The 27,668-nt window shown below is 48.7% G+C and overlaps 1 protein-coding gene across 1 annotated transcript in view; it reads right to left on the reverse strand.

Annotated features, from left to right (window-relative positions):
- Positions 1–27,668, reverse strand: part of SMG1 (SMG1 nonsense mediated mRNA decay associated PI3K related kinase) — a 2,768,248-nt gene that overhangs the window by 742,665 nt on the left and 1,997,915 nt on the right. The window contains exon 51 of the mRNA XM_069647131.1: positions 7,123–7,349. Coding sequence (XP_069503232.1) covers positions 7,123–7,349 — 227 coding nt within the window. The remainder of the gene's footprint in view (positions 1–7,122; positions 7,350–27,668) is intronic.

The raw sequence follows: 27,668 nt of genomic DNA on the forward strand, positions 1-27,668 counted from the left end.
AACGCGACGTCTTCCACTTGCCAGGGTCCTAGTAGACACTTACAACCGTGCTATATTAAATGCTCTTAATACAGTTGCCCCCCTCAAACTGCGCAAACAAAAACCACGCTCCCACCTTAATTCTTGGTTCACCCCACACATACGCGACCTGCGTAAAAAAAAGACAAGCCGAGGCTCACTGGAAATGCTCTCCATCCCATGTCAATAAAAATAACCTCATCTCAGCCTCCCTTAGCTACAAAGAAGCCATACTAGCCGCAAAAAAGGACGTTTACAACAAAAGGATCTCACAAGCACAATCTAACACCAAGGAACTAGAGTCTCCTGTTGCCCCACTGGATACATGCACCCCAGATACGGAGTGGTGCACTAACCTTAAAAAGGCGCAGTTAGACAAAATTGCCATGCTCCAAGCCAAAATCAATACCAAAAAAAGCCATCTGTCTGACTCTTTGGGCAACCCCCCTACCTACAAACCCACCCCACCTAAACATACCTTCAAACCCTTTAGATTCACAACACTCACTATCAATGAGGTTGAAAAAATTATCCTGAAGTTCAAGCCCTCCCATTGCCAAGGTGACGCTTGCCCGGCACCAATCATACAGGAAGCTGCAAATGATCTCGCCCCATTCATCACCTCTCATCAATGCCTCCTTCGTATCGGGCATTGTACCTGACAATCTCAAGGATGCATGGGTCATTCCGTTAATCAAAAAAGCCTAATCTTGATCCTAGCAACCCCTCCAACTATAGACCCATCACCACTGTGCCGTACCTTCTGAAAATCCTTGACCGAGCGGCCTATCTCCAAATACAGGACTACCTTGAGACCAACAATCTACTGGGGCTTAGGCAGTCCGGTTTCCGCCCCAGACATGGCACTGAAACAGGCCCGATTGATTTGAAAACCCAAATCGAGGACCTGAAAGACAAGGGCAAACCGGTGCTTCTGCTCCTCCTTGACCTCTCAGCAGCCTTCGATTTGTCGATCATCAAATCCTTTCCCACCACCTTAAGGCTGCTGCCCACTTCTCAGATGCAGCTATATCATGGATCAGCTCATTCCTTGCAAACAGAACCACAAGGGTCTTCTCATCCTCAGCTGACCCAGCACATGTCCTGTGTGGAGTCCCACAAGGCTCCTGTGCGTCTCCCACTCTCTACAACGTGTTTACTAAACCGCTCTTTGATATACTTGACCATCTGGGTGTCTCCTACACTAATTATGTGGACGACACCCAGATACTCATCCATATCACTGGCGGCTATGTAACTGATGCTAGAGCTCTCAACGCAGTCTACACTGTCATCCAGGCCTGGACGGCACATCACAGGCGCTGCCTTAATGATGAAAAAACGGAGTTACTTCTCCTAGGCTCCCACTCCAAACTTGCCAAACCTGACCCCAAATACAAATCCTTCTCTATCGACGGTGACGATATCAAAGTTTCTAACGTCACAAAAACACTCGGAATCTACCTAGACTCTACCCTATCTCTCAATAGACAAACCAATTCTGTAGTCTCAGCTTCAGCCTACACTTGCAAACTGATCACAGCATGCCGTCCCTTTCTGACAACGGGCAACTGCCTGATCTCGCCAGAACCCTCATGTCTAAAATCTATTATTGCAACACCCTCTACCTAGGGATGAGACAAAGGAACCTCGATAAACTCCACGTCACACAGAACAATGCCATACGGGCGGCTCTTAACATTCCCAGGCAATCCCACATCGCCCACACCAGACGTAACCTACAATGCTCCCCATCGCATATCGCTCAAAGCTCTAGTTCTTACTCACAAGGCCCAGAACAAGGCAGCACCAGCATACCGATCTTCGCGCTTCACACAATATACAGCAGCCAGACCCCTGAGATCAGCCCAAGCTCACACCCTTACTATCTCTAGCTTCAAGCTTCACACTGCAAGAGGTTCGAGTTTCCCAGTCCTTGCAGCTAAGCTCTGGAACGCCCTACCCAACACGCTCAGAACTGTTCAACATCTCCACTCCCTCAAACACAAAACCAAACAGTGGCTACATTAAAGGGATGCCCAGGCCACCTCCTCACATTAACCCTCTAGCTCCTACTCTTATCACTGCGTCATATTATCTTGTAAACTTGTGTAAATGATATATGCTGAAACTGCATAATATAACATGTAAATTGCACAATGTATATACCTGTATCATGGAACTTGTAACTGTCCACAAAACATGTGCCCAGATGCCCTGGGGCAAGGCGTGCAATACAAATAAACAAAATACAAAATCCTTGTTGCCCATGCAAAATTGGATCTGTGTTGGGAAGAGCCATCTGCATCTTAGCCTCCTCTTATTCAGTTCCTCTGCGAGTGGTTTGAATGAGTTTCCTCGCCAGTGTGGCTTGGAAGAGATCTTCATATACCTGCACTTTGCATCCTCTCACTATGATCTTCCCCTTTGTCCTAGCCGCCCCTATCAACTGCGCATTGTCCTTGTAATTATGCATTTTGACCAATATGTCTGTCTCGCCCCTGGGTCCATTCTCCTGCTGCCCACTCTGTGTGCTCTCTCTATCCCCATATTTCGGGCCGCATCTCCTTCCACCAGGTTCTCAAACATTTCCTGTATGCAGGCTTCCGAATTGGAGCCCTCTGCTCTTTACCCCAGGTTCTTAATCCGTATATTGTCCCTCCTCAACCTATTATCCATGTCCTCGCACTTCTCTTCAAGTGCCCTTAATCTCTCCTCCGTTTTTTTTGCTTGTAGTGCCCTTTTGTGTCCCACTCAGTTAGGCGCTCTTCCATTACCATCACTCGCTCTCCAGTGAGTCAATGTCTTTCCGATTGTTTGCGATGGCTTGAGACAGTTCTCTTATACTTGCTCCCTCCGCCTTGACAGTTTCTGCAAGTTCACCTTTGAATTTGGCCAGTCCTGCGAGTAGGTCGTCTTTGGCGAGTGCCATTCCACCTTCGTTCAGCTGGATTGCTGCTGGATTGCCAAAGGGGAGCTTTGTATGTGTGCCTTGTTGCGTCCTTCCTGTCCTTGCTCACCCAGATTAGGATTCCTCTTCTTTGGTCCCATCGGCTTTCCGCGATTCCATTGCTGCCTGTTCCCCAGCTGTCTTCGGCTTTCCTGTTGTGTTTCATCCCAGGTTGATTTGTAGTCCTCTGCTGCACGTTTTGGTTGGTCTGCTTCACAGTCCTATGTGGCTCGCTGCTTACGGGTCTCAACTCCCTTCCTTTCATGCAGGGCGTATTCCCTCAGTGTGCTATGGTGTTATTCCCTTTAAGTTCTTTGGGCCTTGTCTTTGTAGTTTCAGGGGGCCTGCTATTGGGGTCTTTAGGCTTTCCCCTCTTCTCTCTCTGCCCTGGGCCTTCTGCTCCCCCTTGGCTGCTGGGGCGGCTTCTCCTCCGGGGGCCTTATGTTGTGCAGTCTCTACAGTCCCCCCGGTCACTTAGGGGAGACGCTCTGTCTTTACCCCGGTGTGTTCTGGGATGGGCCGCACTTTATGCCAATCACTTCCCCGTTTGCTGAGTCCGGGCCCCTCATGGCTTGTTATGCAGATGGCTCCTTCCTGCCCCCTCTCCCTTGCAGGCCTTGGCGATCCTGGTGCTTTCTGGGATCCCTCCGTTCCCTCCCACCTCCTTAAGGGTTATGTTGCCAGCTTATCTATGTACCCGTCCTGCTGGGCTTACCAGTGTCCTCCAAGCTTCTTTCTGTGTTAGGGCCGCCTCTGCAGAGGCTCTGCCGGCAGCCCATCCCTCTTCGCTGCTTGCTGCTCCTCTCTGCCTGCTCTCCTGAGATACCCGTCTGCTCCGGGACTCCTCAGTGGTTCTCTCCCGCTTCTGCATCTCTCTCTAGATCCTCAACGTGGATCCCTTCTTGGTGCTGTGTCCTCTCATCGCCGTGGCCTCCCCAGCGTATCGCGCTGTGCGAGCAGGGCTGCGTCTGTGCTCCGCGCTCGACCTTCTGCGGTCCACACTGCAGTCCCTCCTCTCTGCCAACTCCCTCACCCTTATGTCAGGGTAGTTGTCCTCGGCTCCTTTCTGCTCTTCTTGCCGGGGTGCATGTACGACTGGTATTGCGCTCCTCCTATTTCGCTCTTTCTCTGCTCACCGCTCGGCTCTCCGTTTTCACCGGAGCACTTCACTTCGTTGGGTTGACCTCATCCCGTTCTCTCTGTGGTCTGCTGCCTGCGCTCACAGGCGAGTTACCAGTGATCTTCCCCTTCACTGCTCTGGGTTCTCCAGTCCATGGTACGGTGCGTCACTCCAGGGCCAATCGATGCCGGGCACAATTTTCCCTCGCGGCTCTCTTTCTCTTGCTGCAGCTCCTCTCCCCCTCTTTTGTCGGTGTTACTTATGCAGTGTGTGTTCCCTCACGGGCTTCTTACCGCTGTGGCTCACTATTCTTTCGGCATGCTTGATGTCGGATTGCTTTTTAGCTCAACAGGCAGGGACAGAGCTACTCCAACACACGTCCACTCAGCCCGCCATCTTGGCCACACCCCGGTTGAGAACATTAACATTTAAGGAGCCACACAAAATGTGCATCTTAATACTGCCCAGGTTGATGAAATATGACAAGCTTCCTTGTGGTAATGTCCCGGAATTGTTTGGCTGATTCAGAGGCAACATTAGGAGAATCCTTTTAGTGAAAGTGTGATCATGGTTCTGAAACTTCTAAAATTGAATCGTGCCCACTTTCGTAAAGTTGAGCCTCCACAATAGTATTAAATGTTTTTCTGTTTGTTTCAATGATTTGTACGGGGAGAACATGGTGCATGCCTCCTGTAATGCAGCAAACTGCAATGCCAGAAAAAGACATGCTCATTTTGTTTACAGTGGTTCTTTGAAGCATCTCTTCAGGACAGGGACTGGGCTGGGAATCTAAACATAGGCCCCTCGAAGGGAGCTTCTGAAGCTCCACCACTCTGTCCTAAACGTGGGATAGCTGTGAGGGTGGATCACAGGGATACTAACTTGAGCATGGGTGCCAATCTAAGTTCCCAACCGAGTCCACAGCAATGTGCCGGCTCTACTAGCAATCCTTAACGTGCACGTTTCCATTTGGGTTATAGGGTATTTTATTTATATCGCGCCCATACACAGGTGTTTCAGGGCGCGATGAGGGAAGGGATCAAGGGGAGACAAAACAACAATCTTACTAGACCCAGTGACATTGAAAACGCGCAAGTGCAGGGGAGAGGGAAGGGGGAGGTGCAAGGGGTAAGGGGGAATGGAAAAGTGCTGAACACATGATCTAAACAACAACAGGTAGTGCGGCCAGCTGGTGGCAAGTGCAATAATAAGGCGCAGACAAACAGTGTCTAATAAGTGCAGGAAGGGGACTGTAGGGTTGCAGATACAGACCCCAAGTACAAGGGTTGCCAGGTGGTAGTGCGGTTATGCGGCTGTGTGGGCAGGAATCTGGGCCCGAAATCAGAGGGTAGCCATATGCCCAGTGCCAAAACACAAGGAGATCAGAACGGGAGAGGAAGAGAGAAGGCAGCAGCAAAGAGAAAGGTCTCGAGGTGCTTCCGGAACCGAAGATGGTTCTCCTCGAGTTTCAGAGAGGCAGAGAGTTTGTTCCAGAGGGAGGACCCAGCCGAAGGGAGAAAGATCTGCCACCAGCTTGTTTCCACCAGCCGAAGGGAGAGAGATCTGCCACCAGCTTGTTGCTTGGAGAAGCGAATTACCCTGAGGGAGTTCGAGGTAGAGGAGCGAAGAGTTCGAGTAGGAAGTTATTTCCAGAGGGAGAGTTGAAGGTATTGAGGACCCAGGCCCCAGAAGGCCTTGTGGACAATGCAGAGGGTCTTGAACTTAATCCGTGCAGCCACTCGGAGCCAATGAAGAGATTTCAGGGCTGGAGAGATACGATCCCTGGGCTTGAGGCCAAGGACAAGTCTTGCGGTCCTGTTCTGGATAAGTTTGCAAAGGGCGGAGAGTAGTGGCAGGCAGATTTAGAAAGAGGCTGTTGCAATAGTCCAGCCTAGAGAGAACCAGAGCTCTGGAGACAGTGAGCATCTGGGGGAAGGAGAGGAAAGGAAGAATACCCCCGAGGAGGCGCAGTTGGTAGTTTGACTTCTTTGAGATGTCAGAGATGTGTGGAGAGAAGGAAATTGTGGAGTTGAAGATGACCCCGAGGTTCTTAGCCACACAGGTGGGAGCAGGAAGAGGGAGGGCCAAGGGAGGCCGGCCAGAGCGTGACAGGAAAGGAAGGGGCAGGAGCGCTGATGAGAAGGATCTCTGCCTTGCTGGCATTGAGGCAGAGGTCGTTGGCAGCACACCACTCCTGGATTGCAGACAAAACAAGCAGAGCATCATCCGCATAGCACTGAAAGTTGGAACAGAGTGCAAAAATGCGGTGGGCGAGGGGTGCCAGGTATTGGTTGCCATTTGGGATATGATCAGATTTACCCAGCTAGTGTGAAGACAGACCTTTTAAAAAAAAAATGCTACACCATCAGTTTCCCTTCCTCCCTTTTTCTTTTTCAGTGCTGCAGTTACCACATTGCATTAAACAGTGAACTCATGCTGAGAACCGACTCTTGAACTGAACTGCAAGACCTTTGCGGCAGAGGGTAGAGGACGCTACCCTGTTAAATCAACATTTTAAAAGTTATACCTTTGGGCATGAAGGCCCTACTGATGGACTTTGTCACATTCGGATGTATTGTTATTTAGGTGTTTTGCAACTACCTCAAAACATATGCTCAGCTGAAAATAAAAGCTTAAGAGGTATAGACTCAACTTGGGGAAAAAAGCTCACTTTAAACTGGTCCAAATGCATGGGTTTGTAAGAAGAGTCTGCTAACATTTTAGAGCAGGGTAGGACTTCAGATTCCAGCTCTGTAAAATTCATGAGTGGGTATAGAAGCATATTATAAAACACTTTTTGGTATCAGGCACCATATGTTTTCTTGGGCAAGGGTCAAATGAACACAAAATTAAGTCTGGTACACATTTTCATTTTTGAATACAGTAGACAGTTACTTAAAATAAAAATACAACTGAACACTACATAAAGTATGCTCATTATTTTCCCAAAAATGTAGTAATCAAAGTGAATTTTAAGAAAAGGAGGTAGTAAGAAACTATGACTGGTACTACTTTTCTACATAAACCGTCTTACCGGGCTACATCAACGTAATGAGCATGTGTTTCTTCTTCCAGCCCCATGGCTGTACTCCTTAAATATGCTTGAAGAGAATCAACAAGAGTTTGTAGGGGAACACCATCAGTTGTTTGCTCAATAAGGCTGTCGAGCTCGTGAAGCATACTTTCCAGGGTGTATTCTCCTTTCATTAAACATCGGAGGGCCTCTGGGAAAATAATCTGCCGGAAGTTGGAGTTCAATTCCTAAACATATCAAACAAACTCAAATTAGGAACTACATATTTATGTATCAAAATGCGGAGAAGACACTGAACATACTTAAGGAGAAGAAACAAAAATAAAATCTAGTCAGGCCATCCCTCCAGACATTATCCCAGAAGTTGGAGAACTCGGAGGACATCAGCAACAGGTAGAGAGTTTTTTACTCCATCAACCCATTCGCAAGACAAGAAAGATATGGGAATATTTTTGGCAAGCAAGTTGTATCATCTTATTTCCAAAAATGAGTCAGATAATATCATGGTAAATATTTCTGTACAGAATTGCATGGCAAAATTGTGAGAACTTAATTTGGAGGCTGGCACAGTGCAGGAGGGTAGACTTGCATAGTGGTCCCCCTTACCCACTGTTCTAACATCCGTCCTCAAAATATGAACTCGACCGCGTACTGGGCCGACAAAGTTGTACAGCAAGCATCATGACCTGTGGGATATCGCAAGAATGACTTTCAATGGTTTTGTTCGCCACCTTAGTGCGAGATGTGGAAATATTTTGTGGTTACATGGATTTACATCAACCAGCTGCATCTGCAACACTAAAATTGAATTGCTACTAAAAGCCTGGAGATGAAGATGCTTGCAAACAAATTCTTTTTCAGGGATTGCCCATGTTTGTCACACTCCCAGAATAACTACTCTTATGAAAACACTCAACTCAGAATCGTCTCCTTCATCAAGACAACTATTGGCTTCTCCTGTGGTTTCAGCAAAACTGCTTTGAAGTCTGGCCCTCTTCTGGCAACCTAAACCAAATAACTTCACATGACCCCTGAGCTCTAATTTTCTTCAGAGCTCATATATGCTCAGTGGCCTCGTAAAACTACCTTCACGCACTGCAAATAATGCAAAATACGGTCAGAAACGTCTTACAAAGACAAGCCCATCCTCGTAGCAATAATCACAAAGAAATGCTGAAATCTGAACAACTGCTAAACCTTACTTATTTTCAACTACTGAAATGTTATATCTCATCTCCAGCTTTCAATCCATCAGGAAGAGTTTGGAAGCGACCCCAGATACATATGGAAGCAACCCCAGATACATATTAAACCCCTTAGCTAGCACTGAGGAAACAGCCCCATGGCATCATTCCAACTAGAAGTCACCAAACATTCGATTTACCACCTGTTGCCTCTCAGTGCAGATTATTATTGTTTTACTTAACGTTGCTCTCTTCCAAACTTTTGAAAAACTATAGATCACCATCTAATCCAATTCTCTATATTGTCAATGGGCCTAGCTGGCCCACTGAACTGCTTCCCATCCACCCCACCTCAAATGCAGGTAAGAACATGATAAAAATCAATTGGAAACAAGGTTTTACATAGCAACTGTAGTTCATTAGAAGCTCAAAGAAAAAAAGTGTAAAACCCTTAAAAGACCCTTAAAAGATTGAAAGAGATTCAGCAAGCACCACTAGGTATTTTCATTCACCTAAAAATCCTGATCATGGCACAACTTGAGGCTGAAGAAGCGTGAAGCCGAGCGCTTACATAGCTGGGGACTACACACTACATCATGGATTGACAACACAATTCTACTTGAAATTCAGTGAAAATCTCTGTAACTCACTGACAGGCATTTGTGCTTCATGCTCGTTTAATATATACAATCTATTGGGTCAGACACAAGGTTTTAAATAAAAGTCTGCCTGAGCAACAATATACTTTGATAAAAGAGTATTACAGTCTTGTTCAGTGACAGCTACTTTTTTCTCTTTTTGGTTTAGTTGTAGAAGAACATAAGTGATGGGAATTCTTCTACGAAAAACAGTTTACAGCCGGATACAAACCGAGTGCTTCAAAAGCAGAAAGGGCATGATAGATGCACCAGGTAGACTATTTTTGTATTTCAAATTGGTTTCATTTATTTTCATTTTACATTATTATTCAAGGTACATTGGCAAATCATATTCCTCCAACAATTACAGTATCACAGCTTCTTCTCAGCTGAATATACAGACTGTAACAAATCACATTCAATATCTTCATAGCTGCAAAAAATTCAGACAAACACAGAAAGAAAAAATCAAAACAAGTAACAAAGAGCTCAACTAAACTTACCTTCCAGCAGATCACTGAATTATGGGAAGGGGATAATGGCACAGGTATGCATGGGACTGTACTCCCAAGCCCTCAAGTGTCGGGCCGTATCAAAGCCACCATGGGCCTGTCTTTCACATTATGCAGCCCTTAACCTGTTATTCTTCACGCTCAAGGTGGCTTGTCATCTGAGGGCGGAAACATTAGTACACTCATGCTTTTCCACGTGTCAAATGCGTCTGATTGTTCAACTTCAATGCCCTGTGTAGCCCCAGCCCACACCTTCATCTCTGCAAGGTACCAACATTCAAATTCTCTGTACCACTGGTCATATTGGGGCCCATGTCGTTTTAAATAGCAAAGGCCCAGCCCCACGTCAGGTCATGTTCCTCTCGGTTCCTGGACCCAACATCTGTTCCAGAGGGAGATTTCGTGCCATCTTTTATACCTTATTCGTCCTTAATGCCTAGATTATGTTCCAGCCACAGTCGCCGGGGTCTCAAGGAAATACATTTTCCCTCTGTACATTGTCTTAAGCCTGGCTGGGTACATTAGCATATATTTTATGCCAAGCCGGAGTGGCGCTTTAATGGGCAAAAACGTGTTTCGTTTCTGTTGCACCATGGGGGTGTAGTCTGGATAAATCGCTACCTTGGCGCTGCCTCTCTGTATTGTTCCGCCCTCCCTGGAAAACTGATGCATCACTCTCTATCCCTAAAATTCAGTATCTTGTCGATAACTGGCCTGGGATGTGAGCCAGGTGGGGGTTTTCCTCTGAAGGGACCGGTGTGCCTTTTCCACATCAAACCCTTGTGACAGCTTCTTGGGTGCAACAACTTGTAATCGCACATTTATCGATATATCCTGTCGGGTCTCGGTCTTCTGTGTCTTCAGGCAACCCTAGCACCCTAATATCGTTTCTGCGTGACCTCCCCTCCCCTTCCTCTGCTTGTGACTGCAGTATGGCATTTCTTGACTCCCAACGCCTTTACTCTCGTTGTTAGGTCTCCAGCGGTTGTGGTGGTTTCCTTCAGGGTCAAGCGTACATCCTGGCGAAGGAGCTGCATGTTTATGCTCCCTGTGTGTCACTTTCACCCTTCAGTGAGGACTGCAAGTCTGCAATAGCTGTCAGCACCTTAGATTTCTCTGGGTCACCTTGTGGTGCCATGCTTTCGCTTTGTGTTGTGCCAGTCGGGGGCATCGTGTCCCGTGCCTTCACCTGTCCTCCCAAAAGAGTCCATTATTGATCCTTTGTTTATTCTTCATAGGGGTCATCCCAGGTTTATTGAAGTGCGTATTGGGACCTGGCTTCTACACAGTTTTTGCATCCTATTTGTTGCCCAGGACAGCTTATGTGGGGATTACCCTGGGTCCCGCCGGACTCGCAGCGTTTCCCGTGTATTGAGGTGTGAATCCGGCCTCAATACAGGCAACTGTTTGCGCAGGGGCCCGGGCAGTGCTGCACTCGTGTTTCCTCTCCTCAGCACAGCTTTTACCAGTAGGTAGATGTCCAACTATAAAGTGGCCTGTGCTGACCGCGTCTGAAACTCCAACTTATTCACCACTCTTTAGCATTCTTATTCAGGCATGCCAGCTTGGGAGCTTTACTTTACTCGACCCCGGCTGTGGATAACTATCTCTCTTCAATCATTAGGACGTCAATGCCCAGCATTAGCAATATCTCCTCTTTGTCCCTGCAGGCTGAGCAATGTTTGCAGCTTTGCTTGTCTCTATTGCGCCTGGACTACTGGACACTCCAGCAGCCTAATTTCGCAAGGTCACTGGTCGCCGCACCACTCCCTCACAGCGTCCCCCCTTTCCTCTGGCATTGCCAGCATGCCCCCAAGTCCACAATCAGTGCGCTTCTGATCGTTACAGTCCCGGGCCCCCAGGATATCTTCTTTGCAATCCCAGCCCAGAGGGTATCTTCTCTGCACCTTCAGTGCAAGCACTTCTTTCCATTGTGCTCTTTGTCCATCTCCCAGCTCGTATCAAGAAGGTCCCCCCTCCTGATTCACTCGTTCATTTATAGTCCAGCGCTGCCGCCGCCGTCTCTTCCGCAGCTCCACAAAGATCTTGTGTCGCCCCCTAGGAGGCAACTCATTTTCCAGCTGTCCTGTGTTGCTTAGTTCTGCAACCGCTCAGGTCCACTCAGCACAGCGGCTTCTCTTCTCCCGTCCTATTAGCCCGTTCCTCGCTGCAGTTTAGGTCCAACTGCCATCTTGGATATTGTTTGGCTGATCTTTCTGCGCAGTCTCCCAGGCCTCCGGAGCACCGTTTCTCAACCAAAATGATGTATAACATGGTCCTGAGTGTACACTACCAGCAGCTTTTTTAAATTTGCCACAAAAGCCTATTTGTGTCGTCTTCAGGATCACTCTGGATGAGAGTGGGCACCGCTTGTATTTACGAAATTCGTCAATTGTAAAATTGTCGGTCTCAGAACACACCTTGAGACCTAGGCACAAGGTTATAATAACAGTAAGAAGAATGAATCAGAAACGAATCCAATTTTGGGTGTGCGCTCGCTAAGCTCTCCAATGGAGTTGCAATAGTTGTATCCGATTTATCGTTTATCAATTAATTTCAAGTAATAATTCAAAGTCATTGTCAACTGTGTAGCCAGCTTTTCAAATTTTAATTCCGAGGCTTAAAGTCGCCCAACTTTTCGGTGCCATTATGATTCTATGCAAATGCATTTTGGACTATGTCCGTCATCAGGGCTAAAAGGCACTAATTACCATTAATGCAAATGAATTGGTCATATGCATCTCACCAGTAAATTCACACCATCAATGTATGAATTTGTGGATTAGATCATCACATAGCAAAATAGTAATACATTTCCGATTTAGCAAGCCACCCCACAGATAACAGTTAAAATAGGAAAATAATAAAGTGAATCACACATACCACTGTTCAGGATGAATTGTTGTAAAAGACCAGGAAGAAATGGAAAATCGGGGAAAATGGGACACCTGCGTGTTAGTGCTTAATCATGTTTGACTTGGGTAGATCAAATATCGTTGCTGTCTATTGAAACATTATTGTACCCGATTGTTTGGCCTTATGAAGTGAAAGTGGCTAATGTTCATTAAACAGCATAAACTACAATCTGTAATAACCAAGAAGATTGTGTTATCAAATATTGCTGTTACTGCCTCACTGAATATCCAGAAATGTTAAAGGAAATAAAGTACGAGCCTACCTTTGTTATGTGGCTCCTATCTGTGTGCCGTTGTGCATCTACAAAAAAGTTAGCCACTTGTCAGAATGCTGTACATTTTGTCATATCTCATAATAGTCATACACTATGTCGTGTAGCAGCCTCACCTTGTGTATGACTTCAGAGTGGCTGTCGGATGCTGTTCGCTGAAACCGGAGTGCGTCTGTCTGAGAGTTAATGTTCTCTGTCTTTGCTTGTCAACCTCGCGCATGCGTACGGTTGCTAGCTGCCGTATTTTGTTACAAATATACTATCAAATATATTCTCAAATGCGCGCTCTGTTGTGATGTTAAATTGAGTCTAAATCAGGTGATTGAATCAGGATCAATAGTATTATGGAGAGGGCGCTAGAGAGCCATCCAAGATGGTAGCTCACTAAGAGCTGCGTGCAGTTCCCCAAAATATCCTGCAAAGACGGTGCCTGGAGTGCTTTCTCACTTCCACTGACGCGGTAACCGAAAACCAGAACCCCCCACGAAACCCGAGGAGTAGCCAGCGGTGACCCAGGCTCCACTTTCACCAGTGGCCCAGCGAGGCGCAGGACCAGCATCGAGCCCCTCCTGCGGCCCCAGGTGATGGCACCGCTGGTGCAGTGAGCCGGGAGAAATGCTGCCGTCCCAGGCCGGGCGCCGCGGATGCCAACCCGTGACACCGCACAACAGCAGCAGGAGACCAGCCAGTGCGGTGTCCCCGGCGACCCACAACGCGGGAAGAATAGATCGCTGACAGCCCAACCCGACAAGCGGTGTGAGCCTGGGGCGGCCAAACTACAAGCAGAGGCCAAGACGGAGGCAGTGAGGAGCCAGTACAACTACAGGAAGAAGTCATTACCTAGCCAAGAGGTAGAGTCCGCATCGAAGGAGTGACCCGGACGACCCTGCGGAGTCCGCATCGAAGGAGTGAGCCGGACAACCCTGCAGAGTCTGCACTGAGGGAGTGACGGTGCCGTGTCCCGTGCCGGCCCACGTGATGGGGCTGGGTCCTGATCCACCAGCCCGCAATCTACTTCTGCATCAGCGACAAGACCCAGCCGCAGCCTGCAGCAGTGCAGCGAAGGAGCAACACGCTGCCGCCGGACACACACGAGATGGCACAGGCACACCAGGTAGGGGCGGCTTCTGCAGACCCCTCCGCCCCCTGGCCAGAACAAAGACTCGATCCCGCTGACTAACTCTGGTTGGAAACACCCGCAGGAGGAGACACCCCTCCACCCCCTAGACACACGGGCTGGCTCCCCACCTCACCTCGCACAACCCCCTTGGCCCGCATTGGAGACCTCTCCCAACTAACGGCCGGCAATTAGATGGCACACCACAAGAACCAAAAAGCTTTGAAGCATATACCTGCTCGGCACTGGTGCACACTTACACCAGCCCATGCTGGGGTAACACTAACATACCCCTCCAACAACTCACTACTGGAAAAAAAAATCACCCGAAGCCTGTGATTGGAAGACCAGAACGCACCAGTAGCTACTACAGTCGCATCAAATGTAACCCAGGAGCGGTTTACGACCCACAGAGCCAAACAACCCTCCACTGAGGCTAATACAGGAGTGCAACCACCCGGCGCACCTCAGGGAGCCCAATGTTGCGTCGAGACACTGCCACAACCTGTTAAGCATAGCCCCAGTTCTACACCCGCCCAGAGGCCAACCTGAAACGGAAAAGTCACATCGTTGGATCAGTACTAATCGTAGTTCAACTATCTCTGCACATGCCCACGGCCAGGCTACAAAGAACAGTGCTCCAAGCATCAGCACAAACACACGCCACCATACCGATACAACCCAATACCCGTTCCAACCACCCCTGGTGGATTCATCACCAATCTGCCAAATCGCGCTGTCCTACCAGGAGGCCCGTCGCCCGGCCGACCACCTATAAAGCATATAACTACCCCTTGTTGAACTATGGGCAAAACAGACCAGACACAGAGAAAGCTGACCTTTGAAACAGGAGCCATAGTGAAAACCCTGAAGCAGACGCACTCAACAACTGCTCAGTCATCCACTACAGAATCTGACGAAGACTCCATGTCACCCCCGCCACTAGACATCCGGGAGATCCTCCTTGAATTTAAGACAGGGATTGGCAACCTCGATGCCAAGCTAGACACGCTCTCATCTAAGGTGGACCTGCTCCAGCACAGGCTGGACAAACTTGGCGACTGGCTCGACACAGTGGAGCAAAGAGTCTCTGACCTGGACGACAACACATCCACACTGACCACCAGGTGGAATAATTGGAGCGACAAATGGAGGAAGTAACGGCCAAGAACGAAGACCTCGAGGGGCGTGCCCGCTGCAGCAATATTAGACTGGTCGGCATACGAGAACAGGCTCCACCTAGGATGAGGACTTTGTGGAAAAATTGTGCATAGACTTTTTTGGGGCACCAGCGTTCTCCCAGCTGTTCGTTGTAGAGAGGGGGCATAGGATCCCGACCAACCGCCCGATACCAGGAGCTCCACCACGCACCATCATAGCTAAACTCCTCAACTTCACACATCGGGACACTATCCTCAGGTTAGCCCGTGAAAAGGGGGATCTTCAATACGATAGAGACAAGGTCGAAATCTTCCCCGATTTTTCAACATCGGTCCAAGATTCAAGGAGAGCCTTTGCCGGGGTAAAATGCTACTTACAAGAGGAACACATCTGATATTCAATGCTATTTCCGGCGAAATTGAGAACTCTCCACGCCGAAAAGACCCAGTTCTTTACCTCTCCAGAGGAGGCCAATGCCTTTCTTGACAGAATAGGATGTCAACCCCTACAAAATAGATCAAAATGGCGGAGAGAACAAGGTAGGGGTGACCCCCCATGAAATAACACCGGCGAGCCGCTGCATACTTAGCCTCGAAATATCGAAAGCCACACGAACATGCACCGTCGCTGTTTTAAGAAACATTTAAAAAAGAAGGGCACTGATCTTGGGAGGCACTAGCACCCCAAACTCGGCACTGCTTAGTTACTGGTTGAGTTGGGGGAGGGTACATCAACAGGTAAGTTGGGGGTTGCCTGTCAGGGGGTCTAGGGAGGGAAAGAAGACGGGCGAGTTGGGGGTTGCCCACGAAAGGGAGGGAAGATACACACAGGTTTGGGAACGCACCCGGGAAGGAACCACCGCCTGCCACCCGCCCACACCAGCGCTCAGAAAGTTCATTTTACAATCACGTATTCAAATATAAATGACCTGTAAACAAACAAAGTCACCGCTCAATAATCGCAGCCACGAATGAGAATGGCAAACATCAATCTAAATATAAGAACTTCAAGCCACAATCAATCTAGCAACGTAGAATATTAGAGGAGGCCACCGACCCACAAAAACATGGAAAATCTCCCAATACCTTCGAAAGGCATTAGATTGATGTAGCCCTGATACAAGAGACGCATCTTGTTCCCAACACAGAAAGCAGATGGGCCTGAGAATGGGGCTGCCATAGATATTTTTTCATTGTATACTTCATTCACCAGAGGTGTCGCTATCCTGATCGATAAAAAAACGAAGTTCAAACTCATCTCGGCTGATAAAGACCAAGGGGGCAGAGCCCTCATGGTACGGGGAATCCTGGAGGGGAAAGAAATTGTCCGAGTGAACTCATATGGCCCAAACAGTGATGGCCCAAACAACTTTGACTGGGTGATGACACACCTCATGAGCGCAGCGCAAAATCAGCCACAATCATTTGTGGAGGGGATCTGAATACACCATTAGACTCCCAAAAATACAAATCCCACGGCGAACAAGCATGCTAATCAAGGAAATCTGCACTGCATACATTCTCGTTGACATGTGGAGACACAAACACTGGGAGAACCGCAAATATTCCTTTCACTCATGGGTCCACAACACCAGTTCATGCCTCGACTATCTGCTGGTATCCTCTCATGGTCACTTTAATTGGGGACAGACTCAAATCTTACCAAGGACCCTCTCCGATCACTCGCCAGTCACCTTGGAATACACAGTGTTAGACACCAAGAGGGGCAGGTCACATTAGAGACTTAAACCGGGCTTCCTCCAAGACCTGGTCTTCGCAGGTGAACTGCGATCAGAAATAAACTTCATAATAGAGATAAACCAAGGCTCAGTCACATCGGCCGGTACCCTTTGGGAAACGCTGAAATGCTATGTAAGGGGAGTGTGTTTGGCAAAAGAGAACAGGATCCCGAAGTTGATCAGGAGAGAACTAAACACGAGCGAAACCAAACTGAAAGAACTTGAACAGGAATTCACAACGTCTAATGGTCAGCACTCCCAAGCAGCCCTCAAAGAAGAGCTGGAGAACTTCAAAACCGCGGCTGAATGAGGTAAAATTCCTAGCAAGAGGCCATAAAGTGCGTCAATATGGTGTGGGTCAGAGGCCTGGGGCCCTTCTGGCGCAACTAGTAGCCGTCAAAAGGAAACCAACCCTGGTGGAGAGGATCCGAAATCAACAGGGCACTCTGGTACATACAGAGGAGATCACTGAGACTTTTCGCATATACTACCAAAAGCTCTATGACACTAAATACTCTGCCGACCCGACAGACCTAGCTCGCTACCTCGAAAATATTGAACTGTACTGGGTATGAGCCGAACTACGAGAACCACTCAATAAGTCCATCACACTGGAAGAAATTCTAGAAGCAATCAAGGATCCGACTGCCTAACCGGCGAATTTTACAAACACTTCACTCACACACTAGCACCACTGCTTCTGCAAATGTATGAGGAGGCGCTTGCTAAAGGAACACTGCCACCATCCTTACGTAAAGCAAATGTCATCTCGCTACATCAACCTGGAAAATCCCAAGAAACATGTGCCTCGTACAGACCAATATCACTAATCAATCTGGACAACAAAATATTGGCAAAAATTCTCACTTCTAGGTTACTCCCTCTGATGCCCGGCCTGTTGCTAGCCGACCTTGCTTGCTTTGTCCCTGGCTGCAACACAACATTCGGAATAAGAATAATATTTGGAGTCATGGAAGCGATCGACCCTGAATGCCAAGCAGCATCAGTTCTACTAGACGCCGAAAAGGCTTTTGATTCCATCGAATGGCCTTTTCTGTTTGCCATACTGAAACACATGGGCCTAGGCAGCTACTTCCTAAAATTGATTGCGCTCCTATACAAACACCCGAGATCCAACATCATCCTAGAAAACACCAAGTCAGCCGACATAGAACTAAAAAAGGGGACAAGACAAGGGTGCCCATTGTCAGCTGTATTGTTCGCACTGGTGATGGAACCCCTGGCCTCAGAGCTGCGAACGGACCATATCTCTCGGACCCCATAAACTAATAATATCCCTCTACGCTGATGACGTGGCCCTCTTCATCGGTAATCCAGTGGAGAACTTAAACCCAATAATGAGAGCGGTAATCAGATTTGGCAATTTCTCAGGATTGAAAATGGTTAGGGAGAATTCTCATTATATGGCTAATTTCCCTCACCTAGTGAGTTCCCAAGCAGCTTTGCTGGATTTCTGGAGTTTATGTTTTCACTTGGTAAGAGTGTACCTCTTTTCCCCACTCTTCCCTGTGTTTTGCCATGTGTATTTCATCTGTTTTTGTGATTGTGGACTCTGGAGTACACCACTTCAGTAGCCCCCTTCTTTTGTGGGTTACACAGCACCTTCAGTGCAGTGACACGGGTTGTCTTTTAGACTTCCCACCGACTCCATTTCTGAGGCTGACTACAGTCCCCCAGAAAAGGCTAAAGTTGCCATTTACTTTACTTAGTCAAATAACCACAGATCCAGTACACCCCATCTTTCATGGAGTACTGGAAAGGGTTAATCCTTAGCCCTTTTTACCTGTACATCCTAGAGCATTGTTTCGCTCTTTTAACATTTAGACTTGGCTGGTGGCAGTAGTATCTACCCTAACTTTTCTACCGCAATTATACTATATAAACGTGGTATTGTTTTAGGCTATTATATTAGCCTTGAACATAAACCCGCTTGACCAAATACTCTTTCTTGTGGCTCTGGTCGGATTTATTCACCATTTCTTTTTGTTAAAGTCTTTCTTGTGTTTTACTTTGCGCAGCAAACCAGGTTTGCCTTCTTTGTTCACTGTCTTTTGGCAGGCTTCTGCCAAGAAGCCCTCCTCTAGGCGCCTGGGTGTCTAGGTGGGCTGAATGTGAGGGAGGGGTGTAGTCACCCCTTGCACAGGGTATCCTAGGAAACCCAAGTCGCACTTTGCCATGATTGGCTGGGGTGTGGTCCGGGCTGGACAACCCCCCTGCTGCGTGATTGACAGCCAGGCTGTGTGAATGGGGGATTTTCGCATAAAAGGCAGAACTCTTGGGCTGGAAGTCAGATTCGCCACTGGAACTACAAGGAACTGAAGAGAAGTGGAGAAAACGACTGCCGTGGCACCAGCTTCTTCATTGAATAAGGTACTGTGTTTTGCTTGAGGAATTCGGGCTAATCCCTTTTCTCCTCCTACAAGGCTTGCCCTTATCTTCCCTCCTCCTTATAACTTTTGCTTCCTCTGTTGACAATATCTAAGTACTCCTGGCAACGTTGAATCTTGAACTGTCCGACTGTGTGATCCTCGACAGCAGGAACCCGGTTCCACTTGACACTGGCTCCGGCCTATTGACTCTTGAATTTCTGTCAAGGAGTGTTCTCTGATTCTGTCTGTCCTGACAAAAGCATTGCCTATGATTTTTACCCCCAACTCTCTCTGGTTAACTCAGGTGCTAAGTGTGTTTTTGCCCCGGTAACATTTCTTGCCACGGATACGCATATCTTTATTAAGACCGAACTGTCATTACTGTCAAAAAGTGATCGCATATGTATTCATGGTAACGTCTTTTGTTTCACCACACCGTTCCGCTAAAACATAAGGTACTTACCTTGAAGTTATACCGCACAAAGCAAATTGGTTGGTTATAGTATATTTTATGTGTGGTTTTGGCTTTGAATTAATAGAAGAGTTGTGTTTATAACAAACTGTTTAAAAATAAAGGTACTTGTATTTTTTACCTGAAACCTTGAGTCAGTGTTTGCTTGAGTCACAGTAATTGTGGTCCCTTTGTGTAATCTCTGCTACTGCTCATATACTCTTGAGATAAGCCTGGATGCTCCACTACTGCTACCACTTTAACACAGTAGTACAGGCTTGTACCAAAGGTGAACTTGTATTACCACTTGTAGTCTTAATTGTGTGTAGTGGTCCCTAAGGGCACTGCACAGGATTCTGCCTAACAAAAATGAATCACTCGAAATCTGCCATCTTTCCCCTAACTGCAAATACCAAAGAATTTGCGGACAACTTTGGGTTCCAATGGCAACACACCAAAGTAAAATACCTGGGAATCTTCCTGTCCAGATCACATCAAGATATCATGCAAGATAATTATGGAAATACGATGGAAACACTACAGAACAAAATAAATAGATGGAAACTTCTCCCGCTCTCACTGTGGGGACGAGTCTCCCTGGTCAAGATGGTAATCCTACCCAAAATCCTGTACCTGTTTGCAAACATCCCAATCCTATTGCCACAGCAATTCCTCCACCGCATCCGAAGCATAGTTCTCAAACTATTATGGGCAGGCAAGGTGGTAAGAGTGGCATATACTACGCTAATCTAACCAGTGGCAAAGGGGGGCCTGGTACTCCCGGACATCGAACGATATTACTGGCCGCACAAGCCCAGTTTCTTGGGCATTGGTACGCTACGCACTTTATTAGACCCCATGTCCAGGTCGAGGGCGCTCTGGTGACTCCCTACCTACTTAAGGAAATTATCGGCCAGCTACAAGTTCCACACAACACTCTAAACATTGTACAGGTTACCTACGCGATCTGGAAGAAAATCACAGTGAAATATGACATTCAAACCAGGTTTTCCCCTCTAATCCCAGCAAGATTTATACCTGGAATACCCCTAACAACCGAAGAGATATATTTACAATGGACAGATAAACTGCAAATTAGACCATTTGGCGACCTGTTCCCAGAAAGTACATTTCTAACCCCAAAGCAGGCAAAAGACAAATGATGCAACAACGCCCTAGACCTGTTTATCTACTTCCGGCTCCGCCACGCACTCCAGACCAACTTTACTTTGTTTCCAAATCAACCACCCACATGGCAACTAATCCATGGGGTGATACAATCACAGGGCGAAGGCAGGCTAGTTTCAGAGATATATATAAAGCAGTCCTAAACGACAACCCCACCATAATAAAACCTAGAAAGAGATGGGAGAAAGCCCTACTGACCCAAACAGACGACTGGACCTATATTCTGCAACAAACCCAGAAAGTATCTCTGAACACTAGCTACAAACAAATCCATTCCAATTACATACACCAGGTGTACCACACGCCAATGAAGCTCCACACACAACGATCAACAATCTCAGCAATGTGTGATCACTGCAGGGCCCCGCAGGCAGACTTGGTCCACCTGGCCTATTCCTGCCCACAGATCTTTAAATTCTGGACCCTAGTGCTTGAAACAACCTCTGCAATTATCGGAGAACAATTTGACCCTAGCCCTGTCCCAATGCTCCTTGGCTTAACCAGACATCTACCACCATCCGTACGCAAGCTAACAGGTCTTCTGTTGGTCCTAGCAAGGAGGAGGATTGCATGCTCATGGGGCCTTGGACCCCCACCAACTCTTCAAAGATAGCAAAAAGATGTAACCTACTGCCAAGACGTGAAAACAGACTTTATAAAGACACTACCACTACATGAGCGGCCCGCAGACATCTGGGGCCCGTATATCTCACACGTGATGTCCATCGCAGACACACCCTCTTCGCATTCCCCAACCCTGAACAGAGGTTCCAGAGGTCCTCCAAGAGAAAGGAGTCTCATCTGTAATATACGGACTGTTGACATTGAACAATAGTAGAAATAGGTGGCGTTGGGCAGTGCGGGGGAGGGAATGGGCGAGGTCGTCGGGGATGTGTTCTTAAACGGGTGCATGGTTGGATTTGTTAATTTGTTTTGAAAACCCCCAAAATAAAGTAAAAAAAAAAAAAAGGATCTATAGTATTACTGGTCATACTGAAGAGTTCCAAATCGTGGATATTCCATTAACAAGCGATGCTTAGATACCACAGAGACGCGTCGATGTGCGATGACCTTGTGGCGTCCATAGCAACCAATTTGTGCTACAGTAAATAGCCGGTTCTCTTCAAGTGTGTGCATATTTAATTAAGTATATCTTAGAACTCCACTGTCTTAGGCAGTGCAGTACTGATCCGTATGTTGTACAGTTTTTTTTTTTTAAATTTATTTTTATTTTCAATAAAACCAAACAAAATAACACATTACAACTGTTTAGGACGTACATAATCAGCATCAAACCATCACATTATACAGTGTAATTCTCCGTCCTCTCCCCCCTCCCACCCCACAAACTAGAGCCGGCACACTCATGTCATCTACAGGAGCATTATCAGGTATCGCAGTGCTTGTGCACTCATCCTCTAATTCGTTATTGTCCTGGTGAGGGTTTGCCATAGAGGTCACCAATTGCCTCCAGGCCAACAAGGGCCCTTCTTCCTCCTCTCCCCCCCCTATTAACCGCTTCAAACCAAACTACGGATTCCGCCTCCGCCCATCTGAGGAGGTCCGCCCACCATAGCTCCACCTTGGGTCTGTGGGCCGCCTTCCAGCCCATTGCGATCCTGCGCTTGGCCAGGATGTAGGCTAAATCCTTCATTTTGCTTATCTGCTTTAAATCCTGTGGCCTGGGAAAAATCCCGAGCATGCATGGCCAAGCTGATCCCACGTCCAGCTCCACTCCCCCACCAGCCAGTTTGGTTTTAATCTCATCCCAAAATCTGTGCACCTCCGGGCAAGCCCAGAACATGTTCAGCAGCCCCGCTTCCACCTCCCCACACCTGGGACATTTCTGCGCAGCCGAGCCTCCAAACCTTGCAATTTTACCGGGAGTCAGATAAGCCCTGTGAGTGACATACAATTGGAGTTGTTGGAGTCTCGCATTCCGGGATACCTTTTTATGGTACCTTTGGGCTCTCTCCCATTGCCCATCTGTCATGGGTCCTCCTACTTCCTCCTCCCAGTCCTGCCTCAATTGAAGCAGCTCCTTCCCTGCCTTTGCTCTTAGAAGCTTGTATATTCTAGATATTTCGTGCCCGCCCTCCGAAACATCATACATCGTTTCCAGGGAGGCATCAGGGTCATCCGCTAGCACTGTCTCCGGCCATCTCTTCCTAACCCGTTTCATGAGCCTAGCGTAGGTTATATACTGGTCTTTATGCACCCCGGTCTCTTCTTGCAACCTCTGAAATTCCAATGTCTCCCCTTCCTGCCATATGTCCCCAAGGGTGGCCAGGCCTACTGGTTCCCAATATCTACGGACCGCTTAGAACAGTTGAGTCGTTCCCGCATAGTGCCACCAGCGGGGCCTGCTGAGAAAACGGCTCTATGTCACCCATCATTCTCCACGTTCTGCGCCAAACCTCCCAGCGCAGCCTCAATAGCCGCCCTCTTCCCACCAGTTTGTTCTTTTGTAACCACACCACTTCATTCAAAAAGTATGGGGCCGAGTCTTCCCGCAGAAGCCTGGCTTCCGCCGAGTCTTCAGTCGACAGCCACCTGGCCACGTACAGCAGCTGCCCCGCCAGATAATAAAGCTCAAAATTTGGCAGGCCTATGCCCCCCTTGTCACATGGGTTCTGGAGTTTCCACAGGGCCACTGTGTTCCTGGAGTTACCCCATATGAAGCCCCTGCACAAGCTATGAAGTCTCACAAATAGGCTCCTGGGAATCAAAAACGGGACATTCACAACGAAATGCAGGAGTCTAGGCAGGACCACCATCTTAAGCAAGGCAGCTCTCCCCATCATAGTCAGGGCAACCTAGACCAAAACACCATGCTGTTCTTAACTCCCTCTAGTGCTTTCTCTGTTTTGTGTTCGTGCTCCGCCTCGATCTTGTGGTAAATATTTACTCCCAAATACCTGAATGTCTCAGTCTGCCATGGTATCGGCAGGATAGGCAGCCTCTGTAACGGGACATTCTTATATCTACCCAAGGGGAACAGACTAGACTTCATAGGGTTCACCGATATGCCTGAGAGGGTGGCATATCGGTTCATCACCTCTAGCACATACTGCAGGTTCTCCTCCGGATAGCGCAGATAAAGGAGCATGTCATCTGCATAAAGTGATACCAGGTGTCTACCACTTACTGTACTAATCCCCACCTCCCCGTATTGTTGCCTCAGACATATTGCCAACGGCTCTAATGCCAGAATGTATAGCATGGGTGACCAGGGGCATCCTTGTCTGGTCCCCCTGCTAAATTGCCAAGTATCTGAGATTATGGATCCTGTTTTAACTCTCGCCACCGGGGTGCTGTATAACAACTGGACCCACCTGATATATCCAGGTCCCATTCCGTATCCCCTCAGGGCCGCTTTCAACCAAGGCCATTGCACCGAGTCAAAGGCTTTGACCGCGTCTAGCGACACGATAGCCAGCTCACCCGTATCTTCCTCAGTGTGGTCAATGATGTGGTGTAGCCTCCTATGGTTATCTGTAATGTTCCTGCCGGGGACATATCCCGTCTGGTATGGGTGTATCAGCTTACCGATCACCCTCGTCAGCCTATTGGCCAGCACTGCCGTAAGTATTTTGCTGTCCTGATTCAGCATGGACAAGGGTCTGTAAGACCCACACTCCACGGCCGGCTTGCCTGGTTTCAGGAGTGGGATGATCATCGCCTCACGAAGGGACAATGGCAGTTCCCCCTGCTCATAGGCCTCGTTGAACATGGCAAGCAGTGGCTGAAGCAGTTCCTGTTTGTATGTCTTGTAAAACTCAATAGGCAACCCATCCGTCCGGGGTGCCTTACACGTGGGCAAATGTTGGATCACCACCTCCAGCTCTTCCGAGGTGATAGGGGCGTCCAGTTCCGCGCGTTCTAGATCGTCCAGGGTGGGCAGCTCTATGTCCTCGAACGTGTCCAGTATGTCTTGACCCCTATCCTCCCATACGTCCTCATATAAGTGTCTGTAAGACTTGAGGAACTCCTCGTTCACCCCCTCCTGGGTATTACAGGTGCGACCTTCCTCATCCCTAATCTCACTGATCACTGTGCGGAGGGTCTCACTCTTATACAGCCAGGCCAGCAATCTGCCCGGCTTATCGCCCCCTGCGTGTAGCCTCGCCGTGTATTTCTTGTAATTTAGTCTACATAGCCTATCCCAGAGTCCACTGCAGGTTAACTGTAGGTCTTTTATCTTATCGCTATACTCCCGGGAGGTATCCTCATGTCGTGTAAGACCCTCCAGCTCCCTTTCCGTTTCCTGAAGTTCCCTTTCGATGCCCCCCTGGAGCCCTTTAGATTTCGAAATGGCTACTCCACGCACCACCACATTGAACGCCTCCCATACTGTTCCAACCAAGCGCACACTGCCCGTGTTTATATCAAAATATTCCTCGATGGCCTCCCTCAAATCCTCCCGGAACCCCTCATCTTGTAATGCCTCAGTCCTAAGTCTCCATGTCGGGATCCGCGCTCTGGGGGGTTGGTGTCGCCACTCTACCACCAAAGGTGAGTGGTCGGATAGTACCCGGGCCTTGTATTCCGCTCCCACCATTTCTCCAGCTATCTCAGCCGCTACGAACACATAATCTAGCCTCGTGTGCAGGTCAGGTGGCGCTGCATAGTGCGAGTATTGCCTATCCATTGGATGCAACTTTCTCCACACGTCTTCTAGGCCTAGATCTTTTAACAATGTCCCCAGTGCTTTGGCCGCCGATGCCGGCTTCCCCGCTTTGTCGACTGACCTATCCATTTTGGGATTCAGGGTGCAATTTAAGTCCCCTCCCCACACCACCGCACCCCCAGCCAGGGGGCTAATTTTGCTATAAAGGGACCTGAAATAAGCCGCTGTATCATGGTTAGGGGCGTACAGATTTATAATGTGAACTTTCCTGTTCTCCAGGAGTCCTGTCACCGCCACCATTCTGCCCTCTGGGTCTACAGTTGAGCTAAGCACCTGGAGCGGCACATACGGCGCCACCCAAGTGATAACCCCTCTAGCGTACGCAGAATACGTAGCCCCCAAAACATGTCCCCTCCATTTTCGCCTGACAACCTCCAACTTCTCCCTTGTGAGATGAGTCTCCTGCAGCAGGGCTATATCAATGTGCATCCTTTTTAAATACAGCATCACTTTATTACGTTTCAGGTAGCTATTAAGGCCCCGTACATTCCAGGTCACAATTCTGAGATTACCCGATGCCATCTACTTGGTTTGTTCCCAACCCACCTCTCCCTTCAATGCTTCCCTTGATGGTTTGTTTTCCGACTCTCCCCCTTCCCCCTCAACAGTTTCCCCCCTCCCTGTTCCCCAACTCCCATCCACTGCACACCCAGCCCCTCCCCCCACCGTGCCCTACCCCAACAAATGCCCAGCTCCATCCCTGGATCTCAGGCCCACCCGCGTCTGGTCCTGTCCCGTCGCCGAGGACTAGGAACCCGCGGGGCGTCACCGATCTAACAGTGACCTAACTAAGTATATTACTATTGGGTACAAGGGATGCCTCCTAGGAGCTCCCAGTCGTCTATTTTAGGATTGGTGCGTCCAGCGGGTCCAGCCAGTTGATACTACAACACACTCCCCACAAACTTAATACAATTCTATATTCAAGTCCCAATGTCTTGGCCATGTCACCCGATGTGCCACAGCCATCTGCTAGTTCTCTCCTGCAGCACCCATCTGGACATCCGGTTCTTGAGGTCGGCCCTGCATATCCAGCCAATCCATTGCCTCGGTTGGCGTCTCGAAAAAAAAAGTGATCTGTTCTTATAAAACACTTTCAACTTGGCTGGGTAGAGCAACATGTAGCGATGGCCTGCGTCCTTCAGCCTCCTTTTCACCAATCCAAAGTTCATCCTACTACGCTGTACAAGCAGCGTATAGTCCGGGTAGGCCGTGATTTTTGCTGGACCCCTTTCAATTGTTCCCCCCCTCCGGAAAAATTGGAGGATCTTCTCCCGATCCCGATAGTTCAGGATCTTTGCGATCAGCGGCCGCGGCTCCAGGGGGCGGTCTCCTTGTCAGGGCCCTGTGCGCCCTTTCAACCGTGAACCCCTGGGTCAGCACCCCACCTGTTATCTCCTGTAAAAGCATGGATTCCACGTATTCTGTGGGGTTTGACCCTTCCGTACCTTCCGGCAGGCCCACTATACGGATGTTATTGCGTCTGGCGCGCCCCTCTGCTTGCTCAGCTCTGTCCTCCAGATTGCCCACCCGTTGCACGAGGGCATGGAGCTCCTTTCCATGTGCGGCGCACGCCTCCGTGTTCGGGGCCATCTCCTTCTCCAAGGCCCCAGTGCGCTCCGCAATCGTTCGCACGTCCTGTCTCAGCAGGTTCACCTCCTCCTGGACCGCTCCGATCTTGAGGTCCAAGCCCTCCTGCAGCTCTTTCATTGCCTGGCCCAACTTAGTCTCCCAGGCCACCTTTAAGTCTGCGATCGCTGCCAGCACCTCCTGGATCGTGCCCGGTGTTTCCGCCGTTGCCGTGGGGGTCTCCTTGCTCTTGCCCCCCTCTGCTTCTGGGGGCGACCTGGCGTAAGCCTCCATCGTGGGCTGTCGGATCCTGGGTCTAACCACTTTAGAGGACAGCCTGCTATGTTAACTGGGTGAGGGCCTGCCGTGCCTCCCTCCGCACAAAGGTCCGTGTGGTCACGGACCACTCTCAGCAGGCCAAGTATGTACTCGTCTCTTCCCTCATGCCCAGAGTGGGCCGTGTCCTCCCACGTGCTCGTACCCTCTCGGTGTCGTGGCCCAGTCTCTGTCGTGTTCCTTCCGTGGCCAGTGCTCGAGTGCGCTCACCTATTCGCCGCACTCCCTTTGTTCCCCCTCTTCCGCGATCACAAGGCCATCCGGCCCACAATGCCCAGGCCCAGAGCGGCCGCTTTAAGTGTCAGGGGATCAGCAATTGTCTTGCATCGGCCTCCACAACTGGCCTATGCCGATGTTTCGTCTGTCCCTTTGGGATTTCTCCCAT

The sequence above is a fragment of the Ambystoma mexicanum genome, chromosome 2q (genome assembly GCF_040938575.1).
Source record: "Ambystoma mexicanum isolate Mex_15411 chromosome 2q, UKY_AmexF1_1, whole genome shotgun sequence".
Classification (NCBI taxonomy): domain Eukaryota; kingdom Metazoa; phylum Chordata; class Amphibia; order Caudata; family Ambystomatidae; genus Ambystoma; species Ambystoma mexicanum.